General features: G+C 47.3%; 1 protein-coding gene across 1 annotated transcript; it reads left to right on the forward strand.

Moving 5' to 3' along the window:
* The first annotated feature begins 344 nt into the window (after nt 1-344).
* Nucleotides 345-25,860, forward strand: LOC119972888 (SCO-spondin-like). The gene is made up of 4 exons (XM_038810432.1): nt 345-463; nt 6,906-7,297; nt 11,295-11,531; nt 25,682-25,860. Exons 1-4 carry the CDS (start codon nt 345-347, stop codon nt 25,858-25,860), a joined length of 927 nt encoding a protein of 308 aa, XP_038666360.1.
* The last annotated feature ends 942 nt before the right edge of the window (nt 25,861-26,802 follow it).

Raw genomic sequence — 26,802 nt, forward strand, 5'->3', positions numbered from 1 at the left:
CCCCCCCACCCACCCCACTGACCCCCCCCCCCCCCACCCCACTGACCCCCCCCACCCCCACCCCACTGACCCCCCACCCCACCTCACTGACCCCCCACCCCCACCCCACTGACCCCAGACCCCCACCCCACTGACCCCCCCACCCCACTGACCCCCCCCCCCCACTGACCCCCCCCACCCCACTGACCCCCCCACCCCCACCCCAATGACCCCCTCCACCACACTGACCCCCCCACCCCCACCCCACTGACCCCCCCCCCCACCCCACTGACCCCCCCCCCCCCCCATCCCCACCCCACTGACCCCCCCCCCCCCCAAACACCTCCAGCTGTTGCTGTGGACAGATGTATGGATTTTATTCCCACACAGATTCCGGATGTATTGATCCCTCGGAATGTTCCTGTTATTGGGGAGAAGCCGAGTTTCCTGTTGGAACCGTCATCACTAAGCACTGTCACAACTGGTGAGCACCGTGAATTCCTCCCAATAGTGAACACACAGTGCATCCTCCAATAGTGAACACACAGTCCATCCTCCAATAGTGAACACACAGTCCATCCTCCAATAGTGAACACACAGTCCATCCTCCAATAGTGAACACACAGTCCATCCTCCAATAGTGAACACACAGTCCATCCTCCAATAGTGAACACACAGTCTATCCTCCAATAGTGAATGCAGAGAGTGCATCCCCTACAATAGTGAACACAGTGCCCCTCCCCAATAGCGCGCACAGTGCCTCTCCCCAATAGCGCGCACAGAGCCCCTCCCCAATAGTGAACACAGAGCCCCTCCACAATAGTGAACACACAATTCATCCCCCAATAGTGAATGCAGAGAGCGCATCCCCTACAATAGTGAACACAGAGCCCCTCCCCAATAGTGAACACAGAGCCCCTCCCCAATAGTGAACACAGAGCCCCTCCCCAATAGTGAACACAGAGCCCCTCCCCAATAGTGAACACAGAGCCCCTCCCCAATAGTGAACACAGAGCCCCTCCCCAATAGTGAACACACAGTCCATCCTCCAATAGTGAATGCAGAGAGCGCACCCCCTACAATGGTGAACACCGAGCCCCTCCCCCAATACTGAACACAGAGCCCTTCCCAATAGTGAACAAAGAGCCCCTCCCCAATAGTGAACACAGAGCCCCTCCCCAATAGTGAACACAGAGCCCCTTCCCAATAGTGAACAAAGAGCCCCTCCCCAATAGTGAACACAGAGCCCCTCCCCAATAGTGAACACAGAGCCCCTCCTCCAATGGTGAACACAGAGCCCTTCCCAAGAATGAACACAGAGCCCCTCCCCAATAGTGAACACAGTGCCCTTCCCCAATAGTGAACACAGTGCCCCTCCCCAATAGTGAACACAGAGCCCCTCCCCAATAGTGAACACAGAGCCTTCCCAATAGTGAACATAGGGCCCACCCCCGAATAGTGAACACAGAGCCCCTCCCCAATAGTGTACACACAGTGCATCCTCCAATAGTGAACACAGAGCCCCACCCCAGTAGTGAACACAGAGCCCCTCCCCAATAGTGAACACAGAGCCCATCCCCCAATAGTGCACACAGAGCGCATCCTCCTCAGTAGGGAGGGGTCAATGACCAGGGGGCAGGAGGTTTAGAGGGGATGTGAGGAAAAACCTTTTCCCGCAGAGGGTGGGGGGGAGTCTGGGACTCGCTGCCTGAAAGGGGGGTGGAGGCAGAGACCCTCATAACATTTCAGAAATATTTAGATGTGTCCCTGCGATCCCAGGGCAGACATGGCGATGGGCCAAGTGCCGGGAAATGGGATTAGAATAATTAGGTGTTGATTTTGACTAGCACAGACTCGATGGGCCGAAGGGACTTTTCTGCGCTGTATGATTCTCTGACTATAACATGCATAGTGAATACAGACCTCACCACTGAAATAGTGAAACCAGAGCCCATCCCCCAATTGTGAGCATGAAGCCCACTCCTATAATAGTGAACACAAAGCATCGGTATTCACAAAGGAGAGGGACACGACGGATGTTGAGGCTAGGGATGGATGTTTAAATACTCTCGGTCAAGTTGTCATAGGGAAAGGGGAAGTTTTGGGTATTCCAAAAGACATTAAGGTGGACAAGTCCCCAGGACCGGATGGGATCTATCCCAGGTTTCTGAGGGAAGCGAGGGTCGAAATAGCTGGGGCCTTAACAGATATCTTTGCAGCATCCTTGAGCACGGGTGAGGTCCCGGAGGACTGGAGAATTGCTAATGTTGTCCCTTTGTTTAAGAAGGGTAGCAGGGAAAATCCAGGGAATAACAGACCTGTGAGCTTGACGTCAGTGGTAGGCAAACTGTTGGAGAAGATACTGAGGGATAAGATCTATTCACATCTGGAAGAAAATAGACTTATCAGTGATAGGCTGCATGGTTTTGTGCAAGGAAGGTCATGTCTTACAAACCTAATAGAATTCTTTGAGGAAGTGACAAAGTTAATTGATGAGGGAAGGGCTGTAGATGTCATATACATGGACTTTAGTAAGGCGTTTGATAAGGTTTCCCATGGCAGGTTGATGGCAAAAGTGAAGTTGTATGGGGTTCAGGGTGTACTAGCTAGATGGATAAAGAACTGGCTGGGCAACAGGAGACAGAGAGTAGTGGTGGAAGGGAGTGTCTCAAAATGGAGAAGGGTGACTAGTGGTGTTCCACAGGGATCCGTGCTCGGACCACTGTTGTTTGTGATATACATAAATGACCTGGAGGAAGGTATAGGTGGTCTGATTAGCAAGTTTGCAGATGATACTAAGATTGGAGGAGTTGCAGATAGCGAGGAGGACTGTCAGAGAATACAACAAAATATAGATAGATTGGAGAGTTGGGCAGAGAAATGGCAGATGGAGTTCAATCCAGGCAAATGCGAGGTGATGCATTTTGGAAGATCAAATTCAAGAGCGGACTATATGGTCAATGGAAGGGTCCTGGGGAAAATTGATGTACAGAGAGATCTGGGAGTTCAGGTCCATTGTACCCTGAAGGTGGCAACGCAGGTGGATAGAGTGGTCAAGAAGGCATACAGCATGCTTGCCTTCATCGGACGGGGTATTGAGTACAAGAGTAGGCAGGTCATTTTACAGTTCAGGGGCAGCACGGTAGCATGGTGGTTAGCATAAATGCTTCACAGCTCCAGGGTCCCAGGTTCGATTCCCGGCTGGGTCACTGTTTGTGCGGAGTCTGCACGTCCTCCCCGTGTGTGCGTGGGTTTCCTCCGGGTGCTCCGGTTTCCTCCCACGGTCTAAAGATGTGCGGGTTAGGTGGATTGGCCATGGTAAATTGCCCTTAGTGTCCTAAAAAAGTAAGGTTAAGGGGGGGTTGTTGGGTTACGGGTATAGGGTGGATACGTGGATTTGAGTAGGGTGATCATTGCTCGGCACAACATCGAGGGCCGAAGGGCCTGTTCTGTGCTGTACTGTTCTATGTTCTATGTTCTAGTTGTATAGGACTTTGGTTAGGCCACATTTGGAATACTGCGTGCAGTTCTGGTCGCCACATTACCAGAAGGATGTGGATGCCTTGGAGAGGGTGCAGAGGAGGTTCACCAGCATGTTGCCTGGTATGGAGGGTGCTAGCTATGAAGAAAGGTTGAGTAGATTAGGATTGTTTTCGTTGGAAAGACGGAGGTTGAGGGGGGACCTGATTGAGGTATACAAAATTATGAGAGGTATGGACAGGGTGGATAGCAACAAGCTTTTTCCAAGAATGGGGGTGTCAGTTACAAGGGGTCACGATTTCAAGGTGAGAGGGGGAAAGTTTAAGGGAGATGTGCGGGGAAAGTTTTTTACGCAGAGGGTGGTGGGTGCCTGGAACGCTTTACCAGCGGAGGTGGTAGAGACGGGCACGATAGCATCATTTAAGAAGCATCTGGACAGGTATATGAATGGGCGGCAACAGAGGGAAGTAGATCCATGGAAAATAGGAGACAGGTTTAGATAAAGGATCAGGATCGGCGCAGGCTGGGAGGGCCGAAGGGCCTGTTCCTCTGCTGTAATTTTCTTTTTTCTTTATACCCCATTCCAATAGTGAACATAGAGCCCACCCACCCCCACCAATAGTGAACACATAGCCTACCCCCAAGCAATAGTGAACACAGTCCAAATCTCACCAATAGTGAACACAGAGCCCACCGCCTGCTGTACCTGCACGCTTACCTTCAGTGACTGGTGTACGAGGACATCCAGGTCTCGTTGCACATTCCCCTCTCCTAATTTAGGGCCATTCTGATAATAGTCTCCCCCTTGTTTTTACTGCCAAAGCGGATAACCTTGGTTACCGAGCGGGACTGTAATCGTCACAGAGCTGGGACTATGTTGATTACAGAGCGGGACTGTGTTGATTACAGAGCGGGACTGTGTTGATTGCAGAGCGGGACTGTGTTGATTGCAGAGCGGGACTGTGTTGATTACAGAGCGGGACTGTGTTGTTTACAGAGCGGGACTGTGTTGATTACAGAGCGGGACTGTGTTGATTACAGAGCGGGACTGTGTTGATTACAGAGCGGGACTGTGTTGATTACAGAGCGGGACTGTGTTGATTGCAGAGCGGGACTGTGTTGATTGCAGAGCGGGACTGTGTTGATTGCAGAGCGGGACTGTGTTGATTGCAGAGCGGGACTGTGTTGATTGCAGAGCGGGACTGTGTTGATTGCAGAGCGGGACTGTGTTGATTGCAGAGTGGGACTGTGTTGATTGCAGAGTGGGACTGTGTTGATTGCAGAGTGGGACTGTGTTGATTGCAGAGTGGGACTGTGTTGATTGCAGAGTGGGACTGTGTTGATTGCAGAGTGGGACTGTGTTGATTGCAGAGTGGGACTGTGTTGATTGCAGAGCGGGACTGTGTTGATTGCAGAGTGGGACTGTGTTGATTGCAGAGTGGGACTGTGTTGATTGCAGAGTGGGACTGTGTTGATTGCAGAGGGGGACTGTGTTGATTGCAGAGTGGGACTGTGTTGATTGCAGAGTGGGACTGTGTTGATTGCAGAGTGGGACTGTGTTGATTGCAGAGTGGGACTGTGTTGATTGCAGAGTGGGACTGTGTTGATTGCAGAGTGGGACTGTGTTGATTGCAGAGTGGGACTGTGTTGATTGCAGAGTGGGACTGTGTTGATTGCAGAGCGGGACTGTGTTGATTACAGAGCGGGACTGTGTTGATTACAGAGCGGGACTGTGTTGATTACAGAACGGGACTGTGTTGATTACAGAGCGGGACTGTGTTGATTACAGAGCGGGACTGTGTTGATTACAGAGCGGGACTGTGTTGATTGCAGTAAGTTTGCAGGCGACATAAAGGTTCATGGAATTGCGGATAGTGATGAGGACTGTCAGAGGATACAGCAGGATTTAGATTGTTTGGAGATTTGGGCGGAGAGATGGCAGATGGAGTTTAATCCGGACAAATGTGAGGTAATGCATTTTGGAAGGTCTAATGCAGGTAGGGAATATACAGTGAATGGTAGAACCCTCAAGAGTATTGAAAGTCAGAGAGATCTTGGTGTACAGATCCACAGGTCACTGAAAGGGGCAACACAGGTGGAGAAGGTAGTCAAAAAGGCATATGGCATGCTTGCCTTCATTGGCCGGGGCATTGAGTATAAAAATTGGCAAGTCATGTTGCAGCTGTATAGAACCTTAGTTAGGCCACACTTGGAGTATAGCGTTCAATTCTGGTCACCACACTACCAGAAGGATGTGGAGGCTTTAGAGAGGGTGCAGAAGAGATTTACCAGGATGTTGCCTGGTATGGAGGGCATTAGCTATGAGGAGCGGTTGAATAAACTCGATTTGTTCTCACTGGAATGACGGAGGTTGAGGGGCGACCTGATAGAGGTCTACAAAATTATGAGGGGCATAGACAGAGTGGATAGACAGAGGCTTTTCCCCAGGGTAGAGGGGTCAATTACTAGGGGGCATAGGTTTAAGGTGCGAGGGGCAAGGTTTAGAGGAGATGTACGAGGCAAGTTTTTCATACAGAGGGTAGTGGGTGCCTGGAACTCGCTGCCGGAGGAGGTGGTGGAAGCAGGGACGATAGTGACATTTCAGGGGCATCTTGACAAATACATGAATAGGATGGTAATAGAGGGATACGGACCCCGGAAGTGTAGAAGATTTTAGTTTAGACGGGCAGCATGGTCGGCACGGGCTTGGAGGGCCGAAGGGACTGTTCCTGTGCTGTACTTTTCTTTGTTCTTTATTTGTTCTTTGCAGAGCGGGACTGTAATGGTCACAGAGTGAGACTGTGGTGGTTATAGAACGGGATTGTGGTGGTTACAGAGTGGGACTGTGGTGATTACAGTGCAGGACTGTAACGGTTACAGAGCGGGACTGTGTTGATTACAGAGTGGAACTGCAATGGTTACAGAGCAGAACTGTCATGGTTACAGAGTGGAACTGTCATGGTTACAGAGCAGGACTGTAATGGTTGCAGAGTGGGATTGTGGTGGTTACAGAGCGGGACTGTAATGGTTACAGAGTGGGACTGTAATGGTTACAGAGCGGGACTGTGGTGTTTACGGAGCGGGACTGTAATGGTTACAGAGCGGGACTGTAATGGTTACAGAGCGGGACTGTGGTGATTACGGAGCGGGACTGTAATGGTTACAGAGCGGGACTGTAATGGTTACAGAGCGGGACTGTAATGGTTACAGAGCGGGACTGTAATGGTTACAGAGCAGGACTGTAATGGTTACAGAGCAGGACTGTAATGGTTACAGAGCGGGAGTGTGGTGGTTACCGAGCGGGACTGTAATGGTTACAGAGCGGGACTGTAATGGTTACAGAGCGGGACTCTAATGGTTACAGAGCGGGACTGTAATGGTTACAGAGCGGGACTGTAATGGTTAAGAGCGGCACTGTGATTTATTCTGTTGTCTCCTGTCCACAGTACCTGTCATCATGGTGATTGGGTGTGCAGTGGTGACCCTTGCGAAGAACCGCCCCAATGCCTGGACTCTGAGTTTCCCTGTCACAGTGGCCGCTGTATCCCAAAGCTGTGGGTCTGCGACAATGAAGATGATTGTGGAGACGGCTCCGATGAATTCTGCGTGCCAACATGTGATCCGCAACACTTCCAATGTACGAATGGTCAGTGTGTAACGCAGACTGACCGCTGTAATGGCCGTCCAGATTGCACTGACCGCTCAGATGAGAAGGACTGCCCAGCCCCCGCCTGCACAGACAATGAGTTCCGCTGTGGGAATGGACGATGTATTCTTGCTCAGCAAGTCTGTGATGGAAAGCTTGATTGTGGATTCTCAGATCATTCCGATGAATCAGGTAAAGGGAGAAATTGTGAAAACACAGACAGAGGCCGGGACTCCCCAGTATCCGGCGGGTGGGCTGTACCAGCGGGGGGGCCCGGTATCCGGCGGGACTCCCCGGTATCCGGCGGGCGGGCCGGTATCCGGCGGGACTCCCCGGTATCCGGCGGGCGGCTCGGTATCCGGCGGGGGGCCCGGTATCCGGCGGGACTCCCCGGTATCCGGCGGGCGGGCCGGTATCCGGCGGGGGGGCCCGGTATCCGGCGGGGGGCCCGGTATCCGGCGGGGGGCCCGGTGTCCGGCGGGGGGCCCGGTATCCGGCGGGCGGCCCGGTATCCGGCGGGACTCCCCGGTATCCGGCGGGGGGCCCGGTATCCGGCGGGCGGCCCGGTATCCGGCGGGGGGCCCGGTATCCGGCGGGACTCCCCGGTATCCGGCGGGGGGGCCGGTATCCGGCGGGGGGCCCGTATCCGGCGGGCGTCCCGGTATCCGGCGGGGGGCCCGGTATCCGGCGGGACTCCCCGGTATCCAGCGGGGGCCCGGTATCCGGCGGGGGGCCCGTATCCGGCGGGCGTCCCGGTATCCGGCGGGGGGCCCGGTATCCGGCGGGACTCCCCGGTATCCGGCGGGGGGCCCGGTATCCGGCGGGACTCCCCGGTATCCAGCGGGGGGGCCCGGTATCCGGCGGGGGGGCCCGGTATCCGGCGGGGGGGCCCGGTATCCGGCGGGGGGCCCGGTATCCGGCGGGGGGCCCGGTATCCAGCGGGGGGCCCGGTATCCAGCGGGGGCCCGGTATCCAGCGGGGGGGGCCCGGTATCCAGCGGGGGCCCGGTATCCGGCGGGGGGGCCCGGTATCCGGCGGGGGGGCCCGGTATCCAGCGGGGGCCCGGTATCCGGCGGGGGGGCCCGGTATCCGGCGGGGGGCCCGGTATCCGGCGGGAGGGCCTGGTATCCGGCGGGGGGGGGCCCGGTATCCGGCGGGGGGGCCCGGTATCCGGCGGGGGGGCCCGGTATCCGGCGGGCGTCCCGGTATCCGCCGGGCGTCCCGGTATCCGGCGGGCGTCCCGGTATCCGGCGGGCGTCCCGGTATCCGGCGGGCGTCCCGGTATCCGGCGGGGGGCCCGGTATCCGGCGGGGGGCCCGGTATCCGCCGGGCGTCCCGGTATCCGGCGGGGGGCCCGGTATCCGGCGGGGGGGCTGTACCGGCGCCAAAGAGTGGCGTGAACAACTCCGGCATCGGGCCGCACGGAAGGTGTGGAATCCTCCGCATCTTCGGGGGCTAGGCCGGCGCCGAAGGGCCTCTGCCGGCCGGTGCGAGTTGGTGAATGCGCAGGACCACCAGCGTGTTCCCAGAACCGTCGGCGTGTTTCCTGTGCATGCGCAGGGGGTTTCCTCCCCGCCGGCCATGGCGGAGCTTCACACAGGCTGGCGTGGAAGGAAAGAGACCCCATGGCACAGGCCCGCTCACAGATTGTTGGGCCCCGATCGCGGGTCAGGCAACCGTGCCCCCCCCCGGGGAGCCAGACCCCCCCCCCCCGGGGAGCCAGACCCTCCCGGGGACTCCTCAGGCCGCCCGCAGAGCCAGGTCCCACCGGTACAGACCGAGTCTAATCCACGCCAGCGGAACTAGAACATAGAACAGTACAGCACAGAACAGGCCCTTCGGCCCTCAATGTTGTGCCGAGCCATGATCACCCTACTCAAACCCACGTATCCACCCTATACCCGTAACCCAACAACCCCCCCCTTAACCTTACTTTTTGGACACTAAGGGCAATTTAGCATGGCCAATCCACCTAACCCGCACATCTTTGGACTGTGGGAGGAAACCGGAGCACCCGGAGGAAACCCACGCACACACGGGGAGGACGTGCAGACTCCGCACAGACAGTGACCCAGCCGGGAATCAAACCTGGGACCCTGGAGCTGTGAAGCATTTATGCTAACCACCATGCTACCGTGCTGCCCACAACTAGCTGAAAACGGACGGCCACTCGGCCCATCGGGGACCAGAGAATCTCTGGGGGGGGGGGGGGGGGTGTCACTGCCAACAGCCCCAGACCGGCGCGGCCCCGGATAATTCGGAAGCCGGCATCAGAGCGGCGGGGGGTCAGAGAATCCCACCCTGAGAATGTGGGGGATGGGGGGTGGGGGGGGGGGGGGGGACTGGAAGGGAAAATGCTGGAAAATCTCAGCAAGTCTGGCAGCATCTGTAGGGAGAGAAAAGAGCTAACGTTTCAAGTCTGCTGACTCTTTGTCAAAGCTAACAGACAGAGAGAGTGGGAAATATTTATACTGTGGAGTGAGAATGAAAGATGAGTCATAGCCACAGAAACCCAGGGAAACCGGGTGCTAATGGCCACAGATACCAAGGGGAAAGAGTGTTAATGGCCACAGAAACCCAGGGAAACCGGGTGCTAATGGCCACAGATACCAAGGGGAAAGAGTGTTAATGGCAGTCCCCAGAGAGGACAAAAGATGTGAACGGTCAAACAGCAGAGAAACTAACATCAGAGGGTGAACCTTCCCCTCCCCCCACATCTACAGTTCATCCTGTGATGTTAGTTTCCCTGCTGTTTGACTTTTCACATCTTTTGTCCTCTCTGGGGACTGCCATTAACACTCTTTCCCCTTGGTATCTGTGGCCATTAGCACCCGGTTTCCCTGGGTTTCTGTGGCTATGACTCATCTTTCATTCTCACTCCACAGTATAAATATTTCCCACTCTCTCTGTCCGTTAGCTTTGATGTGGAGATGCCGGCATTGGACTGGGGTGAGCACAGTAAGAAGTCTTACAACACCAGGTTAAAGTCCAACATGTTTGTTTCGAATCACTAGCTTTCGGAGCACAGCTCCTTCCTCAGGTGAATGAAGAGGTATGTTCCAGAAACATCTATATAGACAAAGTCAGAGATGCAAAACAATGGTTAGAATGCGAGCATTAGCAGGTAATTAAGTCTTTACAGATGCAGAGATATGGGGTAACCCCAAGTTAAAGAGGTGTGAATTATCTCTAGCCTGAGAGACAGGGAGCTTCCCACTGACCCACACAACCTCCATTAGTGTCTTAGTCAACTCAGTGTTATTGTTAGAGTTGGAGGATCATTCGGTTATGATGCAAGTGGGGGAACCAGCAACCAACATAACCAAAATAACCAACATAACCAAACTAACCAACAGAACCAAACTAACCAACATAACCAAACTAACCAACATAATCAAAATAACCAACATAACCAAACTAACCAACAGAACCAAACTAACCAACATAACCAAAATAACCAACAGAACCAAACTAACCAACAGAACCAAACTAACCAACAGAACCAAAATAACCAACAGAACCAAACTAACCAACAGAACCAAAATAACCAAACTAACCAACATAACCAAACTAACCAACATAACCAAAATGACGAACAGAACCAAACTGACCAACATAATCAAAATAACCAACATAATCAAAATAACCAACATAACCAAACTAACCAACAGAACCAAACTAACCAACATAACCAAACTAACCAACATAACCAAAATAACCAACATAACCAAACTAACCAACATAACCAAAATAACCAACAGAACCAAACTAACCAACATAACCAAACTAACCAACATAATCAAAATAACCAACATAACCAAACTAACCAACATAATCAAAATAACCAACAGAACCAAACTAACCAACATAACCAAACTAACCAACATAACCAAACTAACCAACAGAACCAAAATAACCAACATAACCAAACTAACCAACATAACCAAACTAACCAACATAACCAAACTAACCAACAGAACCAAAATTACCAAATGACCCTCAATGTGAGATTTCAGGATTTTGACATATAAAACGCTTCAAAATACAAACTCTAGTTTCTGCTGCTGTTGCCTCTCTCGGTGGTGTTTGTGGGTTTGGAAGGTGCTGGGAAATGATGTTTGAGGATTTCAGTAGTGTTGAGTGTAAGGATCGGTCTGTAAAGACTGAAATGATCTTTGTTTTTGGGCAGGATGTTGGTCCCGATGCGGAGTGGCAGAGTTCCAGTGTTGGATGGAACACTGTGTCCCATACAGACAGAGGTGTGATGGCCATGATGATTGTGGAGATTTCAGTGACGAATATAACTGTGTGTGTGCCTCAGGACAATTCCAGTGTCCGGATAATCAGTGCCTGAGGAGCGAGCAGGTCTGTGATGGGATATCAGACTGTAACCCAGGAGTGGATGAACTCATCTGTCAGACGGAAGGTAAATGTGCTGGGAAGACAGGAAATGTGAGAGAGAATCGAAAACGCTGTAAATATGGAAATTATCAGTACCGGTTTGCATAAAACTCTTGACCAAGGGTTAGCTGAAACTGTTCTATCTGAAATGAAATGAAAATCGCTTATTGTCACGAGTGCGCATCAATGAAGTTACTGTGAAAAGCCCCTAGTCACCACATTTCGGCGCCTGTTCGGGGAGGCTGGTATGGGAATCGAACCGTGCTGCTGGCCTGCTTGGTCTGCTTTCAAAGCCAGCAATTTAGCTGAGTGAGCTAAACCAGCCCCTCCTGTGGCATGGTGGTAATGTCACAGGACTGGCCCAGGTTACTGTGCTGGGGACATGGGTTCGAATCCCGCCCCAGCACCTGGTGGAATTTAAATTCAATTAAATTATTCCAGTCTCAGTAACGATGACCATGAAACTATTGTCAATTGTCGTAAAAACCCATCTGCTTCACTAATGTCCTTTAGGGAAGGAAATCTGCCGTCCTTACCTGGTCTGGCCTACATGTGACTCCAGACCCACAGCAATGTGGTGACTCTGAAATAGCCCAACGAGAGACTCAGTTCAAGGGCAATTAGGGATGGGCAACAAATGACTGAATGACCCTCCGACAGTTCAACTCTGAACCCCCTGCGGTCAATTTCACAATCCAGGTTTAATTTTACAGATGCGGAATCAGACAGTCTTGACCAAAGACATGCAGGTTAGGTGGGCTAGCCATGATGAGTGCGCAGGGTCACCGGGATCGGACCGGGGTAGGGGGCCCGTTCAGAGGGTCAGAGCACACTCAATGGGCCGAATGGCCTCCTTGTGTACTGTAGGGATCCGTGGACATGAGGATCATTTGGATAAATATTTGTGATGAATTGATCCTTGTGCAGTTTTGGGGAAGATGGATATTGATCTGTCAGCAGGTTGTGTCCTGTATCATATACAGTATTCAGCCGGCTGGATGCACTGTTACAGGCCCGAGAGACTCTGTAAGCAGCGTCTGCCCATTCTCCAGACCTGGGAAGGCCGCGCGCACGCAGCTGCAGCAGATTCTTCAGGCAGTCAATGGCCCAGTCCACAGCTTGTTCTTTACATATTCTTAAAATCCAAAGGTAAACCCAGAAACCTGAAAATAAAAGTGAGATCCCCTCTCACTCTTCTAAACTCCAATGAATATAATCCAAAATGATTTAGTCTCTCCTCATATGACAGTCTCACCATCCCAGGAATCAGCCTGGTAAACCTTTGCTGCAGTCCCTCCATAGCAACATCATCCTTCCTCAGATACGGACACCAAAACTGCCCACAATACTCCAGGTGTGGCCTCACCAATGCCCTATACAATCGCAGTAAAACATCTCTATCCCTAAACTCAAATCCTCTCGCTATGAAGGCCAACATACCATTTGCCTTCTTTACTGCCTGCTGTACCTGCATGCTTACTTTCAGCGACTGATGCACGAGGACACCAAGGTCTCGCTGAGTATCCGCCTCTCTCAATTTATATTCCAATAATAATCTGCCTTCCTATTTTTGCTACCGAAGCAGATACCTCCCATTTATCCACATTATACTGTATCTGCCATGCATGTACCCACTCACTCAGCCTGTCCAAATCCCACTGAAGCATCTCTGCATCCTCCTCACAGCTCACCCTCCCACCCAACTTTGTATCCTTTGCAAATCTGGAGATAATACATTTAGTTCCCTCGTCCAAATCATTAATATATAAGTGAACAGTTGGGGTCCCAGCACAGGTCCCTGCGGTGCCCCACTAGTCACTGCCTGCCAATCAGAAAGAGACCCATTTATTCCAACTCTGCTTCATGTCTGCTAACCAGCTTTCTGTCCATCTCAAGACACTACCCACAAGCCCATACCCGTTAACTTTACACATTAATCTGCTCTGTGAGACCTTGTCGAAAGCCTTCTGAAAGTCTAAATAAACCACATCGACCGGTTCTCCCTGGTCAACTCTACTAGTTACATCTTCAAAGAATTCAAATAGATTTGTCAAGCATGATTTCCCTTTCGTAAATCCACGCTGACTTTGATTACACCACTGCTTTCCAGATGCTGTGCTGTGAAATCCTTGATAATGGACTCCAGCAGCTTCCCTACTACTGACGTTAGGCTCACTGGTCTATAGTTCCCTGTTTTCTCTCTACCTCCCTTTGTGAATACTGTAGCAGGGTTACATTCGCTAACTTCCAATCAGCAGGAACCATTCCGGAGTCCAAAGAATTTTGGAAAATGACCGCCAATGGATCTACTATTATTAGGGCCTCTTCCTTCAGTTCTCTGGGATGAAGATTATCCGGCCCTTGGAGATTTATCCGCCTGTCCCCCAAACCATTTCTTTACTGATACTAATTTCCTTCAGCTCCTCACTGAAACTTGTGCTTCTCAGAACTTCCAGTACATTATTCATGTCTTCCTTTGTGAAGACAGAAACAAAGTAGGAATTTAGTTCCTCAGCCATTTCTTTGTTCCGTTATGAATTCCCCGTCTCTGACTGTCAGGGGCCGACATTAGTTTTTATCAATCTTTTTCAATTTACATACCCATAGAAACGTTTACAGTTAGTTTTTCTGTTCCCCACTATCTAACTCTCATATTGTATTTTCCCTTCTTAATCAATCCCTTGGTCTGCCTTTGCTGAATTTTCAACTGTTCCCAATCCTCAGGTCTATTGCTTTTTCTTGCTAATTTGTATATCTCTGCTTTGAATCTAATACTATCTGTAATTTCCCTGTAAGCCATGGTTTGGCCACAGTTCCCTTTCTACTCTTGCACCAAAGAGGAATAAACAACTTTTGGAGTTCACTTATCCGTTCCTTGAATGCTGCCATTGCCTGTCCGCTGTCCTTCCTTTCAGTAATGTTTCCCAGTCCGTCATAGCCAGCTCATGCCTCAGACCATCATAGTGACCTTTACTGAGGTTCAGGACCCTGGTCTCAGGATCAGCTGCCTCACTATTCACCTTGATAAAGAATTCTACCACATTATGGTCACTCATCCCCAAGGGCAATATCACAATAACCATGGGGGACTTCAATATGCAGGTGGACTGGGAAAATCATGTTGGTAGTGGATCCCAAGAAAAGGAATTTGTGGAATGTCTAAGAGATGATTTTTTGGAGCAGCTTGTGACAGAGCCGACTAGGGAACAGGCAATTCTGGATTTGGTGATGTGTAATGAGGCCGACTTGATTCGGGAACTTAAGGTGAAGGAACCCTAAGGGAGCAGTGACCACAATATGATAGAATTTACCCTACAGTTTGAGAGGGAGAGGCTGCAATCAGATGTAACGGTATTACAATTAAATAAGGGTAACTACAAAAACAGTAGGGAGGAGCTGGCCAGAGTTGATTGGAAAAGGAGCCGAGCAGGGAAGACAGTGGAACAGCAATGGCAGGAGTTTTGGGGGTTATTCGGGAGGCACAACAGAAATTCATCCCAAGGAGGAGGAAACATGCTGAGGGGAGGACGAGGCATCCATGGCTGACGAGGGAAGTCAAGGACAGCATAAAAGTAAAAGAAAAAGCACACAAAGTGGCGAGGATTACTGAGAAGCCAGAGGATTGGGAAGCCTTTAAAAGCGAGCAGAGGACAACTAAAAAAGCAATAAGGGGGAGAAGATGAAGTATGAGTGCAAGCTAGCTAGTAATATAAAGGAAGATAGGAAGAGTTTTTTTCAATATATAAAAGGTATGAAAGAGGCAAAAATAGACATTAGTTCACTGGAAAACGTGGCTGGAGAAATAATAATAGGAAACAAAGAAATGGCAGACAAACTGAATAGTTACGTTACATCAGTCTTCACGGTGGAAGACACCAGTGGGATGCCAGAGCTCCAGGAGAGCCAGGGGTCAGAGGTGAGTGCAGTGACCATTACTAAGGAGAAGGTTCTGGGGAAACTGAAAGGTCTGAAGGTGGATAAATCACCTGGACCGGATGGACTACACCCCAGGGTCCTAAAAGAGATAGCTGAGGAAATTGTGGAGGCATTAGTGATGATCTTTCAGGAATCACTGGAGGCAGGAAGGGTCCCAGAGGGCTGGAAAGTGGCTAATGTAACACTCCTGTTTAAGAAGGGAGGGAGGCAGAAGACGGGAAATTATAGGCCGGTGAGCCTGACTTCGGTCATCGGTAAGATTTTAGAGTTCATTAATAAAGATGAGATCGCGGAGTACTTGTAAGTGCATGGTAAAATAGGACTGAGTCAGCACGGCTTTGTCAAAGGCAGGTCGTGTCTGACAAATCTGTTAGAGTTCTTTGAGGAGTGAAGTTAAAACTCACCACTATTCTTAGAATTCCCCCTATACCAAAAAAAGGTTGATATTCTAAATGGTGAACAGGGATTCTCACTCCCTGACTCCAGTGCAGGCTTCTGTGGGTGCCATTCAGGTCAAACTATCTTTTCAAGTTATCCCCCGGTATAACCCATACCTTCACCAAAGAATTTTACCTACTTACCCCTTAATAGCATTGATGTCCTGGGTCCTGCGTTATTAAGGAAGTGAAGTAAGCTAATAACCACTTTTTCAGGTTAAGTTATTTTTATTATTATATTTTTTCTTTTAAAAGCTGCAAACACTTTCTTTACAGAAAGGAAAAAAGATCTTGCTTCTGGCTGCTTCAGGCCCACCTTGGCAATCGATCTTCTTAAAATCTGGTCTTCTTGAGTTGTATTCGCTGGTGAACTCGGTTGCTGTGTCCTGTTCTTCCCATGCACCGAGCTGTGAGAGCTGGCTCTGCTAGCTATCTCTAAGCTGACTCTGACTCCTGTTTAAATTCTAGCCTTCCTTAGATGTATAGCTGTTTAAACTCGGCTGCTTGCCTTGTCTTTCCCATGACCGAGCTCTCTCTCTCTCTCTCTCTGAGTTCTCCTCCCCTTCTCTCCTGTTGCTGGTGCTGTTTTGTTGCTGTTCTGCTTCTGCTCCCTGGGTTTATATTCTCTTTCTGAGAGTTATTAAGTTTTAACGACTTTTGTAAATGGGCTTGTTTCACTTTGATAGTTTAAAAGTATCTTTGATGTAAACATCTTACTACAACTAATTATTCATTTTGGGCATATCGTCTCCTCTCAGATCTGATTAAAAAATGCTTTGGTTTCAATAGTTAACTTTTATTTCTGTGATTTCGAATCGTTTAATTTTCCAATTGTCCCCAGCTCATAACTTTGCCTTTGATTTTGACTTAAATGATGTTTCTCGTAGACAGGTCGTCTCAAATTTTCTTTTAATTGACTTGATGTTCGTAGAATTTTACACTTTAAAATTGACACCAAATTCGACTGGGCATCTTCCATCCTTTCCAGCTGTTTACTAAGAGAGTTTATTTCAATTAAGGTGTGAAACTTTGCTTTTAGCTGTATGCTAAAATTTAACTTGGTTATGACTTGAAAGACTTGCCTGTTTTAAACATTCGTCACTTAATGCAATTGAAACTCTCATCCATGCTTTTTCAGATGCTTCCTGAGATAGTTACATTCCATGAAGGTGTGAGCCATTGTTTTAGCTTACCACATGAGACCGGTGTGTTTGCTAAGCCTGTTTGTGAGCAAGAATCTGCATTTTACAACCCTGCTCTTTGAAGCTGCTATGAAACTTTTGTGGGATCTTTCCCTGTACCCTCTCAAACCAGATATTGCCAGACTTCCATGTTTCAAATGACACATTTTTCTGTATTTTCAAGAACACCCCGTCTTGACATTTGAAACATAACTATATAATTTGGTTAATTGTCCCCCCATCCAATTGTACTAACATATATCCCCGATCTTTGTCATTTGTATGCATGTGTTGGAATTTCAAATTGTGTACCAAAATCAACACGTAAATGCATCCATATCTCAGACCAGTGTCGATAAGAGTCTTTTCTTTTCCTCAAGTCCAATTACCGTGAACCATAGCCGTTGTTGCTCAGGAAGGTAACATAATCGCTTTCCGTGTGTTCCACTACCTCCAAAGCATTTTACTTCCTTGGGATAGCAGCACCGTAGAAGCTTCCTCATGTCCCTTAGAAACAGCACACAACTCAGTCCATCAGTAACCACAAAGGTCTTTTGTCCATCACTGGCTGTTACGTGTCTCATTTTTCCGTCATCCAAATTGCTTTTCCATTGCTGATTGGAATGGTAAATTATGATATCATGTACCACCCACTGATTCCCTTGTTTCATTAATTTAAAATGTTCAATTGATCCTGCTTGTATTCCTAACTTCCCCATTAATGTCTAACATTGTCGTGAATCATGTAAGTCTGCCAACCCCTGGTTTACATGAGAGAATATCTTTCTGACAAATTTCCTTCAAATCCCTTTCATCTGTCATCATTTCCCTTAAAACATGAAAGTGTATATTTTCCATTACAGCATTTGTAAACCCACATTGAACTGTCACTTTTCCAAATAAATTCTTCCTATTGTTAAATACACAGTAAAAAAAAAAATTAAGTCTTATCTTAACATATTACTCATTACCTAACCACACAAATAGACTGTGTGCTACAACTTTACATATTTGCACCTGTTATCACAATTTAAATACTAGTAATAAATTACAATATCGAAACATCCCTTCTTGGCTTTGGGACCAATAGTCATTACATACTAAATATGGCATATAAACAACATCAATATTATTTGTAATGTTCTATGTAGTTAAATCAAGAAAACACACTAAACTATCCCTCTATTAAAACATTCACACAGTTTAGAAATGCGGATCAAGTTCTTTAACGGCACACCTACCCCCCTTATCATATATATATATATATATATATATATATAGCAGTCCCTATCAATTTACATGAATTTTTTTTTTTTAAATAACAATTACAGCTCTTCAATGCAATATTGTTTTGCCGCATTGGTAACAATTTTCCCGCCGTGGTATCAAGCTACAAAAATTCTTAAATGATTGTCATTTATCATGTTGGGGTTCCTCGTCAGTCGCTGCTGTCTGCCGAGACCCTTAATAACTCCACCGTGTAGTACATACCCTGTGGAAACCACAGATCATCCATCAGCTAATGTCCAGTTAGAGATGTCTGACCGGAGGTTTCACTGTCCAGTTATAATTTGATATTTTGATTTGTTTCTAACCCGTAACGTTTTCCTCCGGGTTCTGTCATTTAATTCTCTCAAATATGTAGCCAATTCTATCATTAGTTTCCCCCCAATCCTGTCTAAAAGATTCTTCTCTGGAGCGTAGTTCTCTTCCTTCTTGTGAACTGGTTTGTTATTTATTTTTTCCATCTGAAAAATCAAATGAACAGATCAAGAGTGGAGAGGGCCCTATTCTTTAATTTGTACTTTCTATTTTAATTTGGTTAACCCAGAAGTGCCCTCTCCAGGACTTCCGGATTTCTTTTGCCACCATTTCTTTTTGAACTGGTTTATTTTCCATATCATTGATGTACATCATACAATTAAAGCCTGTTAAGCCTCCTTCTGTCATTGTCAATTGGTTTTAATATTTTAATTTTTCTGCATCAATTTGTATTAAATCTTTTCCGGCAATCAGATACTAATTTCCTGGTACTGCAATTAATTCTCCAAACTAACTTCTGGTCCAATATCTTTATTCTCTAAAGCTCCTTCTTCAATGTATTTAACATTCTAAACATCATTATCTCTGCTAGTGTCTGTTTGTGATCAGCGGGCACTAGGACCCTGCGGAGCCATGCAGTGTCAATTTCAACCGCAGCAATTTCAAAGTCTGCAGCAGCTGACTGCTGCCTGCTGCCCAGCACAAACTCTTTATCTGTTTATTCTGAGACCAATTTAGTTCTGAACGTCCTGATTCACTATCCCATAATATTGATCACATTTCTGCCTGCCATTTATAACTTCCAATTTATGTGAAAATCGGCTTAGTAAAACACAACATTTTTTAAAAATACAAACATTAAAGGAAATTCACAATTCCTTATTAGACATACACACACTCATTCATCCACTCAGATCTTGGATCTTTACTCTGCAGGGTTTCACAAATCCTTATTAAATACACATTTATCCACTGAGATCTTGGACCTCTATTCTGCAGGGTTTTAGTTACTCTTAACAAAATTTGAGACCCCTCCATGCTGGTAAGTTTCACTTCTGCAGGAGTTTTTTTTTGCCTCTGTTAAGCTTTTCTACTCTTGTTTCATTGTTTCAACTCTCTTGACTGTATTCCAGGGCAAGAGAATTACCCTAATTGCCATTTTTTGGATTTTTTTTCTGTTCCTGGTTGTCCCTTTCAGGTGCACTCTGAAATTAAGGATAAGTACCCTTTCTGGGCCCTATCCAAGGCTGACTAAGGCACTATCTTCCTGTTTTAGTTAAGGGTCGATTGGTTATTGGTTTCTGAAGATTCTAAGCGTCCCTATTTTCCAGAAAATGTCCGCACAATCTGCCGTACTCTGAGGATGATTTATTCTTTGGCCTCTTTTACCAGTAACGGATGCAAGATTTTAGTGCTATCACCAAAATGTCTTGCAGACTTTTTCTCAGGGTCAGTATCTTCTAGTCTACTGATTTTCACACCCAACCTGAGCTTCAGTCCCCTCGATCCACAGAATATCCTTACAAAAGCCAATCACACATGACTTTCCAGACTAAACTCGGCAGGTAAAGTCTGACTCACACATAGACTAGAAACTTCTAATATTCTAGCCTTTGTGCCGGTTAGAAACTTCTAATATTCCAACCGTTTCTTGGGAACTAGAAACTTCTAATATTCTAGCCCCTACTCTGCTTAACTAGAAACTTCTAATATTCTAGCCTCGCTTTACCTAGAAACTTCTAATATTCTAGGCTCACTTTACCTAGAAACTTCTAATATTCTAGGCCTCCACGCTGGGCGCCATGAAGTTAAAACTCACCACTATTCTTAGAATTCCCCCTATACCAAAAAAAGGTTGATATTCTAAATGGTGAACAGGGATTCTCACTCCCTGACTCCAGTGCAGGCTTCTGTGGGTGCCATTCAGGTCAAACTATCTTTTCAAGTTATCCCCCAGTATAACCCATACCTTCACCAAAGAATTTTACCTACTTACCCCTTAATAGCATTGATGTCTTGGGTCCTGCGTTATTAAGGAAGTGAAGTAAGCTAATAACCACTTTTTCAGGTTAAGTTATTTTTATTATTATATTTTTTCTTTTAAAAGCTGCAAACACTTTCTTTACAGAAAGGAAAAAAGATCTTGCTTCTGGCTGCTTCAGGCCCACCTTGGCAATCGATCTTCTTAAAATCTGGTCTTCTTGAGTTGTATTCGCTGGTGAACTCGGTTGCTGTGTCCTGTTCTTCCCATGCACCGAGCTGTGAGAGCTGGCTCTGCTAGCTATCTCTAAGCTGACTCTGACTCCTGTTTAAATTCTAGCCTTCCTTAGATGTATAGCTGTTTAAACTCGGCTGCTTGCCTTGTCTTTCCCATGACCGAGCTCTCTCTCTCTCTCTCTGAGTTCTCCTCCCCTTCTCTCCTGTTGCTGGTGCTGTTTTGTTGCTGTTCTGCTTCTGCTCCCTGGGTTTATATTCTCTTTCTGAGAGTTATTAAGTTTTAACGACTTTTGTAAATGGGCTTGTTTCACTTTGATAGTTTAAAAGTATCTTTGATGTAAACATCTTACTACAACTAATTATTCATTTTGGGCATATCGTCTCCTCTCAGATCTGATTAAAAAATGCTTTGGTTTCAATAGTTAACTTTTATTTCTGTGATTTCGAATCGTTTAATTTTCCAATTGTCCCCAGCTCATAACTTTGCCTTTGATTTTGACTTAAATGATGTTTCTCGTAGACAGGTCGTCTCAAATTTTCTTTTAATTGACTTGATGTTCGTAGAATTTTACACTTTAAAATTGACACCAAATTCGACTGGGCATCTTCCATCCTTTCCAGCTGTTTACTAAGAGAGTTTATTTCAATTAAGGTGTGAAACTTTGCTTTTAGCTGTATGCTAAAATTTAACTTGGTTATGACTTGAAAGACTTGCCTGTTTTAAACATTCGTCACTTAATGCAATTGAAACTCTCATCCATGCTTTTTCAGATGCTTCCTGAGATAGTTACATTCCATGAAGGTGTGAGCCATTGTTTTAGCTTACCACATGAGACCGGTGTGTTTGCTAAGCCTGTTTGTGAGCAAGAATCTGCATTTTACAACCCTGCTCTTTGAAGCTGCTATGAAACTTTTGTGGGATCTTTCCCTGTACCCTCTCAAACCAGATATTGCCAGACTTCCATGTTTCAAATGACACATTTTTCTGTATTTTCAAGAACAGGAGGTAACAAGGAAGTTAGACAAAGGAGAACCAGTGGATGTGATTTATTTAGATTTCCAGAAGGCCTTTGACAAGGTGCTGTATAGGAGACTGTTAAATAAGTTAAGAGTCCATGGTGTTCAGGGTAAGATCCTGGCATGGATAGAGGATTGGCTGACTGGCAGAAGGCAGAGAGTGGGGATAAAGGGGTCTTTTTCAGGATGGCAGCCGGTGACTAGTGGTGTGCCTCAGGGGTCTGTGCTGTGACCACAACTTTTCGCAATATACATTAATGATCTGGAAGAAGGTACTGAAGGCACTGTTGCTAAGTTTGCAGATGATACAAAGATCTGTAGAGGGACAGGTAATATTGAGGAAGCAAGGGGGCTGCAGAAGGATCTGGACAGGCTGGGAGAGTGGGAAATGAAGTGGCAGATTGGATTGGATTGGATTGGATTTGTTTATTGTCACGTGTACCGAGGTACAGTGAAAAGTATTTTTCTGCAAGCAGCTCAACAGATCATTCAGTACATGGGAAGAAAAGGGAATTGAACAGAATTCAAGAAAATACATGAGAATACATAATAGGGAGTAATAATGTTAGCTTTAGAATTAATTTTTAAAAGGTTAGAACGAGTATAAATAAAGTTAAAAGTGGATCTGTTGGGGAGAGCCTGCAGAGAGTCGCCTCGCTCCGGCGCCATCATCTGGTCAGTGATGGAATACAATGTGGAAAAGTGTGAGGTTATGCACTTTGGAAGGAGGAATGGAGGCATAGACTATTTGCTAATTGGGAAGATGCTTAGGAAAGCAGAAGCACAAAGGGACTTGGGAGTCCTTGTTCACGATTCTCTTAAGGTTAACGTGCAGGTTCAGTCGGCAGTTAGGAAGGCAAATGCAATGTTAGCAGTCACGTCAAGAGGGCTAGAATACAAGACCAGGGATGTACTTCTGAGGCTGTACAAGGCTCTGGTCAGACCCCATTTGGAGTACTGTGAGCAGTTTTGGGCCCCGTATCTAAGGAAGGATGTGCTGGGGCCTTGGAAAGTGTCCAAAGGAGGTTCACAAGAATGATCCCTGGAATGAAGAGCTTGTCGTATGAGGAACGGTTGAGGACTCTGGGTCTGTACTCGTTGGAGTTTAGAAGGATGAGGGGGGATCTTATTGAAACTTACAGGATACTGAGAGTCCTGGATTGAGTAGACGTGGAGAGGTTGTTACCACTTGTAGGAGAAACTAGAACCAGAGGACACAATCTCAGACTAAAGGGACGATCCTTTAAAACCGAGATGAGGAGGAATTTCTTCAGCCAGAGGGTGGTGAATCTGTGGAACTCTTTGCCGCAGAAGGCTGTGGAGGCCAAATCACTGAGTGTCTTTAAGTCAGAGATAGATAGGTTCTTGATTAATAAGGGGATCAGGGGTTATGGGGAGAAGGCAGGAGAATGGGGATGAGAAAAATATCAGCAATCATTGAATGGCGGAGCAGACTCGATGGGCCGAGTGGCCTAATCCTGCTTCTAGGTTGTCTGGTCTTATGGATCTCTCACAACCAGATTGCCAACTAATCCTTTCTCGAACAACACCGAGCCCAAGATGGTCTGTTCCCCTGTTGGTTCCTCAACACACCGGTCCAGAAAACCATCCCATACACACTCCAGAAATTCCTCCTCTATTGTACTGTGACTAATTTGACTCACCCAATGAATATGCAGATTAAGGTCACCCATAACGGGCAGCACGGTAGCATAGTGGCTAGCACAATTACTTCACAGCTTCAGGGTCCCAGGTTCGATTCCCCGCTGGGTCACTGTCTGTGCGGAGTCTGCACGTTCTCCCCATGTGCTCTTCGGGGGGGTTTAAACTAATTCAGCAGGGGGATGGGAACCTAAATTGTAGTCCCAGTGTACAGGATGTTGAGAGTAGTGAGGTCAGGGATAGGGTTAAAAGTTCGAAAGAGGGCACCGGCAAGCAGGACGCTGGTTTGAAGTGTGTCTACTTCAACGCCAGGAGCATCCGGAATAAGGTGGGTGAGCTTGCAGCATGGGTTGGTACCTGGGATCTCGATGTTTGGCCGATTTCGGAGACATGGGTAGAGCAGGGACAGGAATGGTTGTTGCAGGTTCCAGGATTTAGATGTTTCTGTAAGAACAGAGAAGATGGTAAAAGAGGGGGGGGTGTGGCATTGTTAATCAAGGAAAGTAATACGGCGGTAGAAAGGACGCTTGAGGACTCGTCTACTGAGGTAGTATGGGCCGAGGTTAGGAACAGTAGAGGAGAGGTCACCCTGTTGGGAGTTGTCTATAGACCTCCGAATAGTTCCAGAGATGTAGAGGAAAGGATTGCAAAGATGATTCTCGACAGGAGCGAGAGTAACAGGGTAGTTGTTATGGGGGACTTTAACTTTCCAAATATTGACTGGAAATACTATAGTTCGAGTACGATAGATGGGTCAGTCTTTGTGCAGTGTGTGCAGGAGGGTTTTCTGACACAGTATGTAGACAGGCCAACAAGGGGCGAGGCCACATTGGATTTGGTACTGGGTAATGAACCCGGCCAGGTGTTAGATTTAGATGTAGGTGAGCACTTTGGTGATAGTGATCACAACTCGGTTATGTTTACTTTAGCAATGGGCAGGGATAGGTATATACCGCAAGGCAAGAATTATAGCTGGGGGAAAGGCAATTATGATGCTATTCGGCAAGATATAGGATGGGGAAGGAAACTGCAGGGGATAGGTACAATCGAAATGTGGAGCTTATTCAAGGAACAGCTACTGCGTGTCCTTGATAAGTATGTACCTGTCAGGCAGAGAGGAAGTTGTCGAGCAAGGGAACCGTGGTTTACTAAGGAAGTTGAAGCACTTGTCAAGAGGAAGAAGAAGGCTTATGTTAGGATGAGACATGAAGGCTCAGTTAGGGCACTTGAGAGTTACAAGTTAGCCAGGAAGGACCTAAAGAGAGAGTTAAGAAGAGCGAAGAGAGGACACGAAAAGTCGTTGGCGGATAGGATCAAGGAAAACCCTAAGGCTTTCTATAGGTATATCAGGAACAAAAGAATGACTAGAGTAAGATTAGGGCCAATCAAGGATAGTAGTGGAAAGTTGTGTGTGGAATCAGAGGAGATAGGGGAAGCGTTAAATGGATATTTTTCGTCAGTGTTTACACTGGAGAAAGACAATGTTGTCGAGGAGAACACTCGGGTTCAGTCGACCAGGCTAGATAGAATTGAGGTTCAAAAGGAGGAGGTGTTAGCAATTTTGGAAAATGTCAAAATAGATAAGTCCCCTGGGCCAGATGGGATTTATCCTAGGATTCTCTGGGAAGCCAGGGAGGAGATTGCAGAGCCTTTGTCCTTGATCTTTATGTCGTCTTTGTCGACAGGAATAGTGCCGGAAGACTGGAGGATAGCAAATGTTGTCCCCTTGTTCAAGAAGGGGAGTAGAGACATCCCTGGTAATTATAGACCTGTGAGCCTTACTTCGGTTGTGGGTAAAATGTTGGAAAAGGTTATAAGAGATAGGGTTTATAATCATCTTGAAAAGAACAAGTTGATTAGCGATAGTCAACACGGTTTTGTGAAGGGTAGGTCATGCCTCACAAACCTTATTGAGTTTTTTGAGAAGGTGACCAAACAGGTGGATCAGGGTAAAGCTGTTGATGTGGTGTATATGGATTTCAGTAAGGCGTTTGATAAGGTTCCCCACGGTAGGCTATTGCAGAAAATAAGTGAACCCGGGTCCCTGGGTTATTGCGTTACTATTCCAGCAACAACCCCACGGCACCATCACCGCCCCTTCCAGCCGAATGTTTGTGTTTTATTTCAGATTTCCAGCAGCTGCAGGATTTTACTGTTTAATTGTTTTCTGCATCTTCCTGCAGTTACAGTGACCTGTGGCCCCAGAATGTTCCCCTGTACAAACGGCCTGTGTATTCCCAGAGAGAAGTTGTGCAATGGAGAGATTGATTGTGAACATGGCGAGGACGAGACCCCCGTCCAGTGTCCAGGATCCAGTATGAAGACATTTGCTGCTGTCAGCCCAACAGGTCTGTTCATTTAAACCCCTTCCTCAGCATCAGCGAGGAACACAGGCTCCATTTGGGGGTTAATTCTGTGGGCCAAATTCCTGGAAAGAATTGAAACACTCACTCCTTTCATCCCCCGATGCACAGTGACAGAGGTGGTACCATCAGCAATTCACCAAGGCTCCTCCGACAGCACCTTCCAAACCTGCAATCTCTGCCACCAAGGACAAAGTGTGTAATGTCAGAAAGGAGAACCTGGGTCACAGGATTGGGAGAGAGAGATAGCATCAGAGTAGGAAAGAGCAAGGGTTTCTGTTGGGTCAGAGGAAGATGAGTTAACACATGTATGTGAACATTATGATGGATAAAGTTGGTGGGCTGCAGACTGTGGTCGCCGTGTGCGTTTATGATGTTGCCATAACCAGATGGGCGTACTGGGCGTTAAATATTCCTGGATATAGAGTGTGTTGAAAAATCGGGAAGGAAAGAAAGGAGAGGGGCTGCAATACTGGAGGGGTGGAGAGAAGGAAGTTTTCCCAGAGGGATCACAGACAAAATGTATTTCTGGAAGGATTGAGGTGTGTCCAAATCGTGGGAGAACAATAAATTTTCCAGAAAGTTACAGATTGGTGGTGAACCTGGATAGTAATCATACTGTGATCAGGAAGGGTAGAGAGTGACAGAGTTCTGAGTGTGTGATCAGGATACTTTGCACAATGTCCAGACCAATGAGGAAGGAGACACTGCGAGAGCTGGTTCTTAGGATTAAGGTCGGCCAAGTGCATCAAGTGACAGTAGGCAATTTAGGAAACAGTGATCATTGTATCAAGGTTTAGGCTAACTGTGGAAAATGACAAAGGAGAGTTCTGAGTAAGAATAATAATTTTATTTATTATTCATTTATGGGATGTGGGCGTTGCTGGGTCAGCATTTATTGCCCATCCCTGAGGGTATTTCACAGTCAACCACATTGCTGT

Source organism: Scyliorhinus canicula, chromosome 10 (assembly GCF_902713615.1).
Source record: "Scyliorhinus canicula chromosome 10, sScyCan1.1, whole genome shotgun sequence".
Classification (NCBI taxonomy): domain Eukaryota; kingdom Metazoa; phylum Chordata; class Chondrichthyes; order Carcharhiniformes; family Scyliorhinidae; genus Scyliorhinus; species Scyliorhinus canicula.